Source organism: Neolamprologus multifasciatus, chromosome 3 (genome assembly GCF_963576455.1).
Source record: "Neolamprologus multifasciatus chromosome 3, fNeoMul1.2, whole genome shotgun sequence".
NCBI lineage: Eukaryota > Metazoa > Chordata > Actinopteri > Cichliformes > Cichlidae > Neolamprologus > Neolamprologus multifasciatus.
This window is the reverse complement of record NC_140441.1, coordinates 13054430-13072211: the sequence shown is the minus strand read 5'-3', so window position 1 is coordinate 13072211 and position 17782 is coordinate 13054430. Positions and strand designations below refer to the sequence as shown.

Here is a 17782-nt window from a genome sequence, read left to right as displayed (position 1 = left end):
GAAGAGTGTGTGAGGGCAGGAGGGAGGTGGATGGATTAGATTTTTTGTGTGTGTGTGTGTGGGGGGGGTGTCCTTTAATCTTTAACAGCAGAGTTTGTCCATCCAAAATCCGTGTGTGTGTGTTTGTGTGTGTGTTCTGGCTCAGGCTCTAGTCCACTCAGGTTTGGAGGAGAATCAGAGCAAAACTTCTTTTGAGTTTTCCAGCAAAATAAGGCTCCACGTTCCATTCTGAACTTTCTGTCAATCATTCAGAGCAAAGATTCCCCCCCCACAGCATCCCTCTGTTTGCTTTGATCTCCCATCCACCCGCCTGACCCCACCCCACCCCACCCTGTCCCGTTCTGGCATCAGAACCGTGCAGAGAAAACGGAATAAATAGCAGGAAGAAATGATAGGAGTGGTCAAAGTGTGCCTCCTAAAAAACAGAGAAGAAGAAGATCGGACATGCAGAAGAGTGGAACGTCTAAGTAGAACGTGACAGAAACCCCTCACCCTACAGGGGGTGGAGAAGAAGAAGACCGGCCTGTAAGTTCTTCACAACTCAGAGGAATTCGGCTCCGGTTCTCTAATCCGAGCGCCTCGGGGAACTTATGGAACAAAACTTCTAGGGGAAAAAAAGTTTTCTAGTCTCAGAACTGGCAGCCCGACGTCAGACCTGACGTAACAATCGTGTCGTTTTTAAAGTGATCCCACCCCTTAGCTTACGTCCTAACCCAACCTACAGCATCATCACTCCTCTCGCCCTCATCCTTCACCCTTGCATCTCTTCTTCGCTGCTCCTCTGCGCTCACAGTTTGAGCTCGTTGGCGATCTTTGAGGCAATGTTCTTGAAGGCGATGGACGTGCCCGAGATCCGCTTGAAGCGCACGCCGTTGAGGGAGAGTCGCGGCAGCTTGCACACCTCCATTTCCCACTGGACGAAGTCGTCGTGCGCCGGTTTCCCGGACATGCACAGCAGCATGTAGCGCTCGCGCAGCTCATACTCGCAGCTGTTGGAGTCGAGCACCTTGCGGATCTCGCGCATCATCTCCGTGGGCTCCATGGACGACGTGGTCTTCATGGACCAGGTGAAGCGCAGCGAGCGCGGCTTGACAGGGTCCTTCTGGCTGGAGATGGCGGGAGGGGTGCCAGTGCCCCCTGGAGGAGTGGAGAAGAAGAACAGTGAGAGGAGAAAGCAATAATGTCTCATTTAAAACCTCATTAAGACGATTGTCTAAAAAGAAATGCTGACCTCAACAGCACCAGAGGTGGATTTAGTGTGCCTGAATGAGGGAACTTTAAAATCCCGGAGATGATTAATTTTCAGGAAATCTACTTATCGAATCTGCCATATCTGATCTCAACAGCGCTCTCTAGTGGTTCAGTAGACCTCGTTCACCAAACCAAAAGTAGAGTTTCTCTTATAGCCCTTTTCCACGAGTACCTACTCAGCTTGTCTGGACTCTGTTTTTAGGGTTTTCCATTAAGTGGTAGCACCTGGTACCAGGTACTTTACTTCCTGCTCGATCAGGGTTCCAAGCGAGCCGAGTTGATCTGAAAATGTGATGTAAACAGAGAGCATGCCGCCGATTGGCCACTCAATGGCATCACTCTGAGTCATGAGCTTGTCTCCTTCAGAAATATCAAACCTGCCATTTTTGAACCTTCGCAAAAAGGGAAGCGGCAGCAGAAAAAACACCACTCTGGTATACTATCGCCTAGATGTCCTCCATTGCTGTGTTGTTTATCTGTCACATATAAAATGACCAAAACTGAGTTGAGAAGAGTCAAATTGTCATGAACCCACCAGTGTTTCCAGACCCTGGAGACGAGTTGTTCTCATCGTTGTTAGAAGAGGAGGACAAACCACCGGACGTCTTCTCGGACTTGTCTACAGTACTGGTCAGCACAGGCCTGTGTGGAGCGATGGGAGGGTGGAGGAGGAGGAGATAGTGCGAGAGAGGGGGAAAGATAAAAGGGAAAAGAGAGGCCAGAGGGACAGATGGGGGAGGGGCAAGAGGGGTGGAGAAAAGGAAGGAAGGGGAGAAGGCAGGAGAAGGAGGGAGGATGGGCATAAGCAAAGAGAGAAAATGAGGATAAAAGTGTGAGAAATCAGAATTATTTAAAGAGCAGAGACAAAAAGGTGGAAGGAGGAGGAATGCAGAGGAGGGAAATAATGAGGATTGTGGAAATGAATGAAGACGAAAAGAAAAATTTGAGCACCCCTGTGTGCGTTTGTGCACACGACTTGCCGGGCAGCACGCGGGTCGATCAGGCCGGAGTGCGCGTTTGCGTTTCGGGTGTGCGAGCACACAAACGCACATCGGGGGCGCTTGGATTCTGATTTTCCCTTCACACACAGGCACCACCATGCAGCATCAACCTCCGCACCATCACTCTCAGTCTCTAAGATGCTACCATTCACCTCTCATCTCCCATCCCCTGATTGGTTAAACCATTACCACCATCACCAACTAATTACACATCCACAGCTCGCCTCTTACCCCGGCCCCCACCATTCACAACAAGCTCAGATCATCTACTCATTTCTTCCACTCTACTGATTGGCAGGCGATTCGGTAGAGTCTGGGAGGTTTGTGGGAGTTTTTTTGTTTGTTCTGTATCTCACCTGCTCCCCTCATCATCACCCTCTCCCTCATATGGACCCCTCGAAAAAAAAAAATCAACACAAGTTTAGTCTTTATATTTTTTTAAGGGCTTATGGCAACAAGTCGCTCTTACACAGACAGGAAACCAGCTGGCTGAACACAGTCACGCCGCTCACCATGCCCGCCTCAACCTTCCAAGCCAACCACTTCAAGTGTATGTGCCAAATATTGAATTCCACTCCAACTGCCTAAAAGTCTGAGGACTCCACAGCCCACAATGCACTGCTGTGGCAGGTGTTCCAGGTAATACCAGTCCACTGTGAGCAAACACGGGTGATCTGATATCGTCGTGTTGGTGTTGTTCCCAGATCATCATGAAAATGTTGTTCCAGGTTCAACATTGCAAGTGACCAATCACATTATTCTTTTGCGCACCAACCCATTCGTGCATTTATGAAATTCCAATGTTGCAAGGACAATATCAATTCTGCTTAGCGTTTATCAAAGGGTCAGGGTCAGGGTTAGGGTCCGTTGATCGGTGGACAAAGGCGGTTTCTCGCAGCTTAAGTACAGTTTTTTGTTTTACGCCGGTTTTTCCCGAAGTCGCAAAAGTATGACATCACAACATTCTGATTGGTCACTTGCAACGTTGATCCTGGAACAACCTTTAGTATGATGATCTGGGAACAACACCAACACGAGGATATCAGATCGTGCGAGCAAACACTATCATAGTACCACCACCACAGTGGAATTTAACAAGTTCAATTCAGCTTATCTAAACAACGCCAAATCAAAACAGCAGCTGCCAATATAAATAGTTGTATAATGTAAGGTACAGACCTTACAATAAGACAGAAATCCCCAACAGTCAGACAGTGGGAAGGAAAAACTCCCTTTTAACAGGAAGAAACATGTGGAAGAACCCCGCTCATGTAGGGGAAGCCATCTGCTGCTGCCAACATTAACATGTATTTACTAACACTAAAAAAAACAACAACCCAACAACAACAAAAGATTCAATGCGTGACTATGGACTTGTTCAACCTGTTTTAATGTTAGAAAACTCCACCTAGAAAACACCCAAGTTATAAGGTGTAATTTAAGGAACTGGTTCAACTCGCTCTGGGATGGATGAGAAAATGTTTATGAGTCGAAATAAATTAAGAATGAAGCGAGTCCGAATGAAATAGCTAGCCACAAATGGAACGGCTCACTGTGGACCAGAAAGGGGGTAATTTGAAGAGTATGGAACAGCATGGACTTACACAAAATGGAACGGTGGGGTAAATGGTGTAACACTTTGGAATGGAATGGAATCCAACAAACATGGAACACATCATGAAGTGGAACTGTTTAGATACAAAACGGAATGGTTTGGAAGAGAATGGTCGGCATGGTGAGGGCGAGTCCTGTTGCTAGGAGGAGGTTAGGAGCATTAATAATCCCAGCACTGCGTTAAAACCTGTATTAGTAACACTTGACCTACACGAAAGCTGTTTACCTCTCACATACACACACACACACGAACACACACTCCCTGTAAACAACACATGAACTTGCAGCCCATCTAACATTCGACATATGCACACGCATCCTCTCTCACACCTGCAAACAACAACGAGCGCACACAAACGAGACTAAAGCAAGAAAAGCAGACGACAAACAGAAAAACACAGACAACAGCCAAACACGTGCAGACGATGCCAGGAAAGTGACACGAACATGGAAAAATTCAACGCATGATTTGCAATTCAGTTTGTTTCGGACAAAGACAAAATTCTTGTTTTACATTATTCGAAAGAAAATGGGGGGGAAAAAGAATGACCAGAAACACCATGTCAAATACTTTCTGCAAAAGAAGCCATGGTTAAAAATATAGCACAGTGGAAATGACGAGGAGGAGTGTGGGGAGACCCCAAAACAAACTGTAGATGAGGAATTCTGTAACAATGTAAAGTCATTGTGCCATTTTGCATCCCATTGCCATTTAACTTAATATGAAGGGATGCAAAATAGCTCGAGTAGGAACACCGTGACCGTGATCAGTCTTTTGTTTTCCCGTGAAAGAGAAAACAAAAGACTGATCTGATGATTCATTGATTTTAAATACAGCTTACTCAGTCCCAACATACAGGTATGAAAATCACTGGAAATATGACTATTTAGTCATGTGTTTAGCAGTAGCTTTAGACTTCACCCTATAGTTAGACATTTTTTACTATTACATTTTCAATTTGAAATATTTTTACAGTCACTAAACAGCTTAGAGAAAACACAGCTATAATAATATCACCGTGATAATAAAGTAACAGCTTTAAGCCAGCAGGTGGAGCAATGGTCCACTCGAAGACCTGCTGGTTAAAATCATCTAATACACTAATCAGGAGACATGTCCAGTCTGGTTGTGTACATACAGAAATGTAAAATGTGTCAACACATGTCTTTCATTTAGACTAAATATGTAGATGGACATGGAAATAAGGTGTGTTTTTATCTTAATGTACGCACACAGACGCACTGAGCTCAGTGTGCTCAGTGCGTAAATGTGAAACAAATGTAATTGTGTTTATATATTCACAGCATTAAAAAAACAGCTTCTTTTCCAGCCACTGTAGGTCAAAGCCATCCACTTGTGTTTCTGCTGCTGTTAGAGAGCCAGTGCTACAGTGAGAACAGAGCAATGAATGAGTGGAAAGAGTGCAGCCTCCAGGAAATAGTGCAGCCCCGTCCCTCCTGGGCCCTCTCCTCCTCTCTGACTTCGTCCACAACTACAACCGTATGCTGACGGGGACTTATTACAAGCTACCTCCCCACTGGGATCTAACAACAGGACACCTTTAGCCTGCGCGGCTAAGGCAATTCAGATTACGGAGACCAAACTAATGAAAGCAGGAAGGTGAAATGGGTGATGGTTTGGTTAGCTGGGGTAATCGTTAGCCACACTTTAAAGAGACTACTGGTTCTGTTATTTCTACACTGAGTTATTTATTGTAAATCGTGGTCAGCAACATGACACGTTTTAGTATTGCCTCCCTAGTTTTACATTTTACTATGATCCAGAGTAACAACATGACTGGCACCTCAAGCTATGAACGGGTTAAATGAGGGAATGGATGAGTTTGATGATGGATTCGTCATTAAGCTTTGACCTAAATCTGGGACTCTACAGGGAGATGCAAGCTCACACACAATCTGGCTGGAAAACAAATGTGGGGTGAGGATGAAGTAGAGGTGGGCGGTAGGGACGATGGAGGGACGAAGAGGAAGATGAGTGAGGTGTTAATGTGCCACGTGATGATGGAGTGAGTGAGTTAAGTGAGTGGATGGCTGGGTGAGGGAGGGGAGTTAGTAAAATGAAATACATTTTTTAAAAAGAGAAAGAAAATGGACCAAAACACAGCAATCAAAATCAGAAGGCTCAAAAAACAAAGGGGCCAAACCACAGAGAAACAAAAAAAACAACAAAAAGGTGAAAAGATAAAGGCTCAAGGCACAAAAGGAAGATCTCAACAAAAAGCTGCACGAAACACCAAAAGGGGAGGAAGTATTTATATATATATGCATATATATATGTAAAATATATATAAAGAAGAGACGTGTGTTTATATAAATCAAGGGGTTATATTTAACGTTGGGGATGTTGCCTACCTTCTCGGAAACCTGAACGAGAGATTTCTACAAAAACAAAAGAGGGATAAAGAAAGAGAAAAAAAACGTATGTGTAAAACGCATATATCAATGACGTTCTTGTAAAAGACAAAGCTGCCCTCTGAGGAGACAACTTCAACAGAAAAAAGAAAAATCAGTCCAGACTCACTTGGGATTGAAACGGCAAACAACACCACAGTTAACACAAAGAGAAGAAGGACAACAACAACAACAACAAAAAGAAGAAGTTACTGCACTGCTGTCGACGTGCAATCTGAACGTGTTTAGATGTACCCTTTATTGGTGTGAATGTGTGAACAAAAACACCTCAGAGGGATTTAACGGGCTCTCTCTGAACACACTCCCCTCCCTTATACAAAGATGTCCGGGATGATCCTGAAAAGAAGCGTTTGTGAGGTGAAAAGTTCAAATGTGATAAAACTTTCAAAAGAAAGAGAGAAGGCGAGAGAACAGCTGCTATAATAAAAAACACAAATCACACATGTACAAATGACACAAAGAAAAAAGAAAAGCAGACGTTAAGCAACAACTTTTATCTCCTTTAACACAGACAAACCATCGCTCTCCAGACCAGGGCGCTTATGTGATACGGTAACAAAACACACAGATTTACCGTGTGTGTGTGTGTGTGTGTGTGTGTGTGTGTGTGTGTGTGTGTGTGTGTGTGCGAGAGAGAGACAGAGAGACTGGTCAAAATGTACAAATGCAACACAATCTGTCTGCCTGCTGTGCTACAGGCACATAACTGTCTGTGTGTGAGAGCATGTGTATCAAGGTGTCCCCAGTAGCGGTATTTATAGTTGAGGGAAAAGTGATATCTCCGGTGTAACCATGGATACTGTCGCCACGGAGCTACAGTATCTCTGAGTGGGAGGCCTGGAGAGTGGCTGTGCCTGTACCCTACACGCAGACAGACTCTACACCATGCACGTAGGCTACACATATGATCATTTTTTAAGCAGACAAAAACAACTAAAAATACAAGCAAACATATTCTCTCCTCACGCACACACACACACACACACACGCACACACACACACAGGATAAAAGAACAAAAAAAACTTATATGGTGGCTGTGACACTCACTTGGAACTTTTCACTTCCTGTCCTGAGCATCTCTCATTCTAACATTTGTTCTCACTGTGAGGTAGCTACATTAAAAACTCCTCTTATTAAGTATATGATATCTTAAATGTAACATCTGTTACTTGATCAACTTTGCCGAGTGTAAAACAACCTGCGGGCCATGCATCTGAAATCAACTGTGTTCATGTGGTTTATGGTAGTTCACTGGAATGAGTCAGTCAACAAATCTTCTAAAACCAATAAAACCAATAATAAATCCACTAAAATCTGCATTATTTACTCAGAATGCTATTCTTCTTCCTATATGACAAACACTGACAGTGCAGGTCATTTGGAGTCAGGTCCAAAGTCCACATACGCAGACCTGCTGCTGGAAATGCTAAAGTAGGAAACATGCCTTAATACCCATCAAAACAACACTTTAGATCACATTAGCCTCATTGTTTGATTACTTAAACATTTTTTAACATCAGCAACATCAAATTCTCCTGAAACTGAAACTTATTTATTTGACAAATGTAAAAATCAGTATCCTGTATTTACCCAGCAGAGTTACACAGCCAGATCAAAACAGGAAAAGTTCACTTTACTTCCAGAGAAAGTTATAAATATCAAAATAAACATGGGCTTTTATTACAATCAGGTACCCTGATCAGCGGCTTCACTGCTGCAACCTGCACTACAAGACTGAGATGAAAACTAGGCCAGACTGGAACCACAACCAAAATTACTCCTCCGTCACCACTGCTCCAAGCAAAATTATAGAGGACGCACAGCTGTTCCCTTCCTCTCCCTTTCTGCTCTGAGCACAGTTACAGATCAGCGCGTGGTTAGTGACAGACGAGACCAGCCCCTTTAAAAAAGTACTCAGTGATGATACGGCCACAGAGTACAATGTTCCTCGGAGAACATCAAAATGACTTGTAATGGAAACTTAGTCATTTTCTGGTTCAAGCTGAAAGCTCAATAGACTTTAAACTGCACTGGTAACTGGATAATAAATAGACTGGCTGTTATCACAACTGCTTTGCATTTACCAAACTCCACGCTTCCTCCTTCTACCACACGTCCTCTCCTGTACTTCAGGTTTTTCGACTTCCTTCCGTTGCTCTCTAAAGCTACAGAATCAAACATCAACTAACCAGTGTTTACTTTTTGTGTGCGGCTTACGCCCGTTACTCACTTGCGTACAAACTTGGATGTGAACTTGCTGAAAATCCCCGTGGCGCCATGTGTTCTTCGGGCCTGGCTGTTGCCATGCGACAGTGATGGAGAAGCAGGCCCGCCGGGGTAGGCGGAGCCATGCTGGTCCCGGGCACTACGCTGCTGACCTGCGTGGAACGTGCTGCGGATGCCCACCCCTCTGGAGAAATTGGTACGGTCTGACACGGCGGCGCTGCTGATGTTGTGGGCAGAAGGCGAGGCGCCGGGTGCCCGCTGCGCCGGGGCACTACAGGAGAGAGGGTGGAAAGACAAGAAGGAGACAAAGAGAAGGAAGGATGGTAAAGAAAAGGCGACACAGAGGAAGGACAGCGGAGAAGTGGTCATGAGGAGGAGGAAAAAAGTGCGAAACGTTTTTTGTGAGCAAAAAAAGGTTTGAAGGTGCGATAAGTAAAGAGGTGGGAACGAGGAGGTGAAAATGAAAAAGAATGGTGATGGATATGGGACAGGAGACAACAGAAGAGAGGAGACAAAGGAAACGCGGAAAGAGAAGGATGAAGTAGACGAAAGTGAAGTGTGGGAGGTGATGCAGGAGGAGAGAAAAGGGATGAAGAGAGAGGATTGCAGTGGCGAAGAGTGTGGGACAGGAACATACAATTAGTCCAACAGTTAAAGATTAAAAATCACCTTCTGATGTGCTGTTAACTTCAGCGCAAGGTCGTGTTTCATCTAATACCTCAAGTCAGTATTTAGAGCCACATGAGGTCAGTGGCCCGTGCACATGCACGCACACAGACACACACGAGAACGCTTTTAGCTCAGTGACTGGTTGCAGTCACTGAGCTAAAAGGCTGGATTTGCTTTGTAGGGATGTGCATCTTCCATGACAGCGTGTGGCTGCGGCACGTCTGCAGCAGATGTCAACAAACAAGCACAAATGCATGCACACACACACACACACACAGATAAACACCAACACAGAAGAGCAGGAATATAAAAATGAACACTCATTGGCAATGTAGCAAGTCCGCTCGGACGCTTCAGGTGCCCATCTTAACAGTTGCCTACCAGCTGAAAGTTGTCGCCAGTAACTGGTATGATCACAGTCTAGCTCGAATGATTGCTGAGCTCTTATGAGAGCAGGTGGTGCTGATTAAAAATGCAGTTTCTCAAGTGCAACGGAAACCAAACGGTCCTGCACAATCCCACTGACAGCTTCAAAATCAAGAAAAAAGACGAAAGAAGGGGCTCCGCTCAAAGCACCAGTGAGACGGAGCGAAAAACAGCTCGAGGGTGTCCTTTAATTTGATGTCGATGTGATCATGCTGTCCAGTAGATCAAAGGTATCCAACACACACACACACTCAAGGAGAGAAAAGCTGAACGAGGCAGATTAGTAGGGACCAGTATCCAGTGTTTTAGTTGAAGATGATAAACTTAATCAGACTGGTTAATATTTCTAATTGGTTTCAACCTAATTTCCTTCTCATTGCACATTAAGTGAAGTAGTGGAGAAAAGGCTTATTCTAAGGTGGTTCAGGGTCATATTGTAGTCTGCACCTACCCTATATACGTTTCAGCACCAACCTGCTTTATGGCAGTACTGTTATGAACACGTCACTCAGAAAGATTTCAGACTAGATGTATCAAACAGGAATGGATGTGAGTTAAGGGTACAGATTATGTTCTGGAAAAACAAGGTGCCTAATCATCACTCAGGGTACAGTCTACGTGTTGAAGCGGTACCTTCTCTCCAGCGTTCCCAACCAGGTTCTGAACAGCCCAAGCTGACTGCTGAACGACGCATGCAACAGAACAAGACTTCAACATAGAGCAGACAAAACCACATACAGCCAAAAAGGGCCACCTTAACACGTGCATGGGTGGAATCAGTCAGACATCTTTTTTTGTTTTTAAAAAAGGGTCGAAAGCTATCGCAAAAATGGCTGGAGGGTCTGCAGACTGAAGTTAAGGTAGCTGAGGGACACATGCAGTCCTTCCACCTTGTTCTGTGAGACACGGCTGTCTGAACTAAAGCCCAAAAATGTTAAAGTAGCCCGTGAAACAAACACTGTGAAGCTAGCCAACAGAGCAACATATACAGACAAACACACAGATGGCAAAAACACACAGGCATTTCACACACATATGACCAGTAGGATCCTCGGGTCATTACTTCATTTCACTGACTCACAGAAACAATGTCAGAGCACAGTTAATGCTTAATAGATGAAAATGGGGTTTTCCCAGGCAAATTCATAACTGAGGGAGGATTACATATATCAGAGTGAGACTGCATGAGGGGAAAAGTCTTCCTCAAAGAGCCTTTGGGAACAAAACACTGAGGCTGGGAAACCTTAAAGGTGGATAAATTCCCACAAAGAGCTGAAAAGCATTTCTCCCAGCCGGGGAAAACCCTCATCAACAAACACAATGTGTGCCATAATATCAAATCGGGGACAAAGGGAAAATACCTATAGAGGACATGCAACAGATAACACAAAGGTGTTTTCACATAAACAGAAAGTAACACAGCTACATCTGTAATTTGTCTGGTTCTCCCCAGAGCAACTGCACATTCTTTTATTTCCTCTAAATGACACAACGCAGGGATTGTCCGCTCCTTCAGCTTCTCTATTTTATACGCTGGACTGAGAAAATAGGTGTAGGATTATCAAACCAAGATTCTTATGCAATCTATTAAGGCTTCTGAGAATAGAGACATAATTCTTGTTAGTCCGCAGATAGTTTATGCTGCGAGGAAACAAAAACAAGTAGAAAAACAGCTCTGGCCTGTTAGAGGTACAGGACAGCTTAAAAAATTCTTTTAAAAAAATGAACCTGCTCATCTTGTTCTCAAATCCTGCCTGCTCAGTTATGTCTCCACTGATAGACGAGAGCTTTGAATGTGAGTAACTGGCCAAAGACGAGCTGTGTCAACATCTCCACAATTGTGCAGCTTTTCTGAGCTCCACGATGTACTTCCTGGCCGTTGCTAAGTAACTGGTGAGCCTATGATTGCAAGCCTTAGAAATGTTGACCATCTCACTATGGTGATGTTATAGTGGAGAATGTATACATGCAGACAGTGCACATCACAGCAAGAATAGCAGCAGCAGAGCCTCACATATGGCAGTGTTACTTAGTGTGTTTGCTGCTGCACGTTTCTGCTTCGTCATGGGGGGAATAATTGTTGCCATGAAGTTATACAGTGACCGTAAGCTTTATGCAGGATATCCATCATAAGAACAAGAGGATTTTTTTTCTGATTACTGTACACTTTACTGTTTTGTGATGTTTGGTCCTGTAATCAGCTGCATTTAGTCATATTTTTAGAAGCTTTTAATCAATTCTGCATTTAGTGTAGATGAGCAGGTGTAACACAATCTGAGGACCTTTCTTAGTGGGGTAAATCACTTTATCCCGTCTTCATCTCTTCTTTTTCTTTTGTGTCCATTGCAGGAAAGATGATGATCTGAGCAGAGAGGTGTGTGTGTGTGAAAGACAAAAAGAGTGTGAGAGACTTGCCTGGGCCGTGGTGCGTGCAGGTCAGAGGGGCATGGATGATTGGAGGAGGACAGGGACTTGTGGTGGCGGGGACGCGAGGATGAGGAGGAGGAGAGGACGGCAGCGGCTGAGGCAGTGGAGGCGCGGGAACCCGGAGTGTTTAGGCTGAGAGGAAGGACGGGGAGGAAGAGGAGGAGGAGTGCCCCGCCCAACACACACACACACACGTATATGCAAACACACCCACAAACGTGAGTAAGACAGGACAGGCATGCCAAACAGAGACACAATCAAACATCCACCCCCAAAAAAAACAAACAAAAACAAAACACAAGCACACCGGGCGGGGTTTGTGTGTAGGTGGGCAGGGAGGTGAAGTGGAGTATGGTTAGAAGCAGCACTTATCATACACTGTAAGGGGGGGAGGGGGGGGGGGATGGGAGGAGGGAGAGAAGAGCAGAGAAAACAGGACACAAGAGGAAGAACAGAGGAAGTAGAAACAAAGAGCGACAGAAAACACACACGAACAAAGGAGGAGGGCCAGTGCGTTGCTGTGAACATTGCTTCATTGTGAACCCTCATTCAAAAGGCTGCCTGTCCCTTTATCTTTACATATAAAAATGTACGTGACACAGAGGGCAGAGCACAAGAGACCAGCTTCTTATCTCTCACACACTCACACAGCACAGAAAGTCAAATTATGTGGATAAAGTCAATAAACACACAGTAAAAACAAAGTTTTGCCTATAAATTAAAGAGATAAATAAAACAACCATCCGTGCCTTCATTTCGGTATAAAATCTGCCAGATCTTCCCTCCATGACAACGCGAGGCTTTAGCGTGATGTAGCTTCTATCTTTAGCGCAATGCCCCAAAGTCCGTTCTGACCACCTGCACTCGTGCATCTGTGAGTTCAACACAGACGTCAAACTGGCACCGAGAAGGCATCAGCCTGACAAAACCTCTGAACAGAGCGTTCAGCAGAGATCGGCCAAATTTCACTTACGTGTATACATCACCGGGGAAAAACGAAAAAACACACTCGAAAACTCGACATCCTTTATGTACACAGTAAAATAACAAACGATATTTTTCCTGTTAAGTTCCCCCATCAGTGGATAAATGTGCTTTGTTGCCTCTTTTAGGACAAATTGGTTTCGTTACATTTTCAAAATAAATACTACTGATAGAAGCAAAATGTGCTATATTAAGTCAAATCTGACAACCAACTGTTTCCTTTGCAAACAGTCATGCCACAAATGCAGATTCCAGCAAATGACACAATAACAACTTTAGTTTCTTACAGTAAACCAGCTGGGTAGGAGATCAGAGCTTGCAGTTCCTGACTTACCACTTTCACATACCTCCTCAAATGTAAACAATCCAAACTTTTTCCATCTATTTTATCATCTACAAAGTTGCACAACTGACATATCTTATGAATTACCTAAGAAAACAAACAAACAAAAACAAACAAAATGCTGAGTTCCTCTTTGAACCCTCTGCTAATCAGGAGGCTGCTACAGCCTACAAAGCTCTGCACATTACCGACAGCGTTAACTTGACCTTATCCACATGCACAAGAGAAAAAACAGACAGACACACACAGAGTGTAAGGGACAGCGGAGAGTGGTACCATGGAGAGACAAGAGATATCAAGAGAGAGTGGAAGAATGAACACTGAGAGAAAGAGGGACCTTTACACAGAAAACAAACACACAGCTGAGAGAAACACAGGGATTAGCATGGCTAGTGATGGAAAATATTAACTGGATAACCCAGTGTGTAGTGAGTGTGAGTGTTTATGACTCGTGTTGAAATTTGTGCATGCCCAGCCGCCTCTCTGCATGTGAGTGGATGTATTTGTGCATATGTAAGCCTATTAGGAGGTGAACGCGGGGACCATATAGTGCCGCTAAGAGTTAATATTCCATCACAAGTCTCTAATCTCCTTAGAGAGAGCGGAGGAAAAGAAAGAAATAAGAAGAAAGATTAATATAAGGACAAGAAGAGGGGGGGAAAGGGAAGCTGGAATAAAGCAAAGGAAGGAGGTGCCAAGAAAATGTGAGCGACTCCAGAGGGAGGCTCAGCAGCAGATAAAAGAAGCCAAATTAAGGAAATTAGAAAAGGACAGAAGGGGGGGGGGGGGGGGGGGGGTGTGTGTGTGGGTAGGGTATAACAAGTATAAAAGCCCAAACTTCAAAGCATTAGTGATGATCAAATAAAGTAACTTTAAAATCAAAGCAGATGACAACCACTGAGTTAGCAGAGCCTACCATAGTTAACAGACCCACAGTACTAAAAAAAGCAATGCTGTCTCAAATGACCGTTTCCAACAGTGAACGCAGAGGAGACTTGATTTTACAGCCTCTACTTGGATTCAACTGAATCTGCCATACTGTAGGTGGCGCGCCATGTTGGGAACAATGGTGTCATTTGAGAGGGACACATGAACAGGTAAACAAAGCAGTATGAACCATGACCATGAATGCTGCGTCCTAGTAGGGATTATGGTTTGGTTTTATGTTTAATGCCGATGAAAAAGCCCACAAAGCACATGGCTGGGTTAAGCGTGAGGGATGTGCGTATAGCTGTATGAGGGGACGTGTTATGAGCTGCTTGACACCAGAAGTTAGCACGCGCAGAACCGTCAGATGGCAACAAGATTTGGACCGTTCTTTTAAAAACCGAAAGGGGATCCAGGATGAGAGGAGAGCCGGGAGGATGAATCACACGCAGGAAGTTTAAAATGAGAAATTAGAAAGTGGAAAATAGGGGGAATACTCCATAAAACTCCACAGGAGCTCATTCCAGTGAACAAGGAGGGGGGAAAAAAGATGGAAGCTTGGCTTAAGGCTAAAGAAAATCGATTATTTAACTTAAATGCTGCTTTTAGCCATCTGGGATTTTATAGGATTAATGTCACTTCTGCACCTTCTTTTACCTTGGTGCAGCATGGGTGCGACTCCTGAAGGGACTCTGGAGGGACTTATAGGTGTCACACTTCTATTGTGCGTTTTTATAGAGTTTGAAGATCGAGTACGTAAACCTGCACACTTGGATGCGCTTGCACGTCGGGGCTTTCTCCCGGCCTCCATCAGGCCATCACGAGTAATCTGTAATCTTCTGGAGGTTTGGCCTAAATTCCCGAGAGAGCCCGATTTCCATGTCCAGCAGAGCTCACCCCACCCTGGGGGAAGGCTGCGGGCCTCCCTGAGCCAGCTGGCAGAGCTCTGGAGAGTACCAGCCAAGGTCTGGGATTCAGTCACTGAGACAGCTGTGGGCCTGCTTCATTCACAAACCGTGGTGAGTGTGTGTTTGTATTATGTGTATATGAGTGAAGACGCGGCGCTGCCTCAAAGCAACTAGTTGGGGTTTGAATGACGAGAAAGAGTGCCCGTGAGAACGCCTGAGTGGCTGTGTTTGCCCTTGTCTTCTCTCATTTGTAATTCTGTGTGTGTATTTCGTGTGCGTGCGTTTGCGTACCTGTCTTTGCCGTTCTGAATGCTCTGGTCGAGAGTGGCTCTGTCGGTCAGAGGAGAATTCCGACTGCGGCCGGTACCGGTGGACAGGATGCTATTCTGAAAAGGAGGAGCATCAAAACAGAAATGTTAGAAACAAGGGACAAAGGGTTGATTAAGTGTTGATGACCCCACCAAGGTATCCAGGGAACAGCCTTTCAGCAAACCTCTCAATGGAAAAAGGACAAGCAGCTTAAACAACCTAATATGAATGAAATCTTTCCGTAATAAGCGCTCAAGAGAATTTCCCGGATCAAATTAATTTTTATGCACCCTCGTCCAAATTATCTGTGAACGACACAAGAAAAAAACCCGATTCATTTTCACCTTGCCATGTTGAATAGTCATTTGAATCCTCTCCACTCCCACGTGTGCACTTTCCATGAGAATGACAGTTAAGCTCTGCACAGTTTGAGGTTGGGCAGAGCTATAATACATGTCTGTTATGTCACCAAAGCCCACAGATAAATGATTAATAAATGTCTAAAGGCGTGTCGAGCTGACAGGTGCAACAAACCTCAAGAGAGAAGTCAATCGAGCAAAGTTTCTAAACACCCACACAGTCCTACCAAGAAGTCTGTCCAGGGACTTTAAACCAAGACGGTTGGACATGAAATTTCCTAAAATATTTTTCATATGCACGCTCGACCTTTACAGTTACGTTTTAGTTTAATGTTTGATGGTAGGCGTCAAATACAGATCCCTGTCAGGCACTTCCTGTGTCAGATGTTAAGGTTATAAGACTCCCTCAGGGTTCTGCCAATTGATGCCAGCTGAGCAGATGAGAGCGGGTGAATGCACTTAAGGCATGTGACACGTGCTTATGTCATTAAATGAACGAAGATGTAACCAATGCGGGCGGATGTGCTGTGGAATGCATGTTCTCTTTGTTCAGGGTTGTGCGAGTAACCGGAAAGACGAGCTTCTGAGCTCTCGTTCTCGGAGGCCTGAGCCCGGCACACGGCTGTGAAACATCAAGTTCTTCACCAAGTTTGTGGACGCTGCTCTCATCCCCGGTGAGACGTTTTGGGTGTATACAACTTAACCATCTTCTAATGTAAAAGCAACTACATAGCACCACAGCGTAGCAGCTCCACACCCGCACAGTTTCACTTTCACAGAGCAGTTAAGATGTTCATAGTTTAAAGGCCACTTGTTTTTATTTAGTTTGATAATTAACTAGGAATTATTTTGATCTTTGGACCACAGCATGTGAGTAATTATGGCAGATGACAGCATACACTAAAGGGCAAAAATTACAGCTCTGCAGATGCAGCAGTTACTTGTGCGCATGTTTGGGAATTTGTATGTGTACCAAGCATTGACGCAAATACAACCCTTTGTGTTTTTGATACGGCTTAAATGCAAATATATCAGCGGGATGGGTATTAGGTCTCACGGTGGAGGGTGTGCCACTCTTCTTGCGGTCGGACGAGGCCAGAGGACTGGCCGGCACCTTGGTGGTGGAGCTGCCTGATGAACCCTTCCTCCCAGAATCCTCCCCTGCTGACCGGTTGTCTGTCTGACCTCCCCTTTTGGAGTAGGAGGAGCCTGGGAAAAAAAAGGAAGACAGTGCGTCAGACCAGCACTTAATAGGCTTGAACCTTTCTTCTGCTTTGTCACTTCCTTTTTTACTTTAATCAATCAAGAAGCAGTCATAGCAAGCCCTCTACTCATGCACTCACTCTGCTACTTCCTTCGCTTAACCTTCTCTTCCTTGTTCATTCTCCTTGTTAACCTTTATTCCGGCCTAAATCTTATCCTCGTCTTGATCTTCCATGTCTACAACACAACTACAACTATGTCTCCAGTGTTGCCCTTCAACACACACCAATCTCACCCTGGTCGGTGGTTCGGCGGTTCTGAGGCTTCTGGTTGGATGACACGCTGCGCTGTACCTTAAAGAGAGAAAAGATACACAAAAGGTCAGAACAGCATTTAACATGCTTAAATACACAACGGGATAGTTTAATGTAGAAGCCATGACCTATGTGTATGATTAAGAACCTCAAACATCAAAGTAAAGAGCTTTTGCTACATGTGTGTGGTCAAGTCAGTGTATCTGTGTCGCTTGCTGGAGTTGGGGAAACCTCATTAAGCGCTAGCTGAAGACATTATGTGTTCTCATTATACCTTATGAAGCGGGGAGGGAGCATTTATGTTGCTTACATCACTTCCCGGCCGAGGTTTGATGCCACCTTCATCAAGCTGAGGGAAAAACCAAAACAGACGTCTTAATACGAGAG

At 44.6% G+C, this 17782-nt stretch overlaps 1 protein-coding gene across 9 annotated transcripts in view; it reads right to left on the bottom strand.

Annotated features, from left to right (window-relative positions):
* Positions 1-55: 55 nt before the first annotated feature.
* Positions 56-17782, bottom strand: part of mark2b (MAP/microtubule affinity-regulating kinase 2b) — a 51859-nt gene continuing 34132 nt past the window's right edge. For 3 of the 9 annotated variants that reach the window (XM_085140166.1, XM_085140175.1, XM_085140240.1), the window contains 10 exons: positions 17670-17744; positions 17377-17434; positions 16936-17087; positions 15502-15596; positions 12037-12180; positions 8531-8797; positions 6240-6266; positions 2609-2647; positions 1787-1893; positions 56-1137 (listed from right to left, as the gene is read on the bottom strand). In XM_085140166.1, the coding sequence (XP_084996292.1) occupies positions 788-1137; positions 1787-1893; positions 2609-2647; positions 6240-6266; positions 8531-8797; positions 12037-12180; positions 15502-15596; positions 16936-17087; positions 17377-17434; positions 17670-17744 (1314 nt within the window). In that variant the 3' untranslated portion in view covers positions 56-787. Of the gene's footprint in view, positions 1138-1786; positions 1894-2608; positions 2648-6239; positions 6267-8530; positions 8798-10254; positions 10303-12036; positions 12181-15501; positions 15597-16935; positions 17088-17376; positions 17435-17669; positions 17745-17782 lie in introns of all 9 variants that reach the window. The other 6 variants (XM_085140223.1, XM_085140192.1, XM_085140203.1 and 3 more) reach the window with 6 other exon arrangements.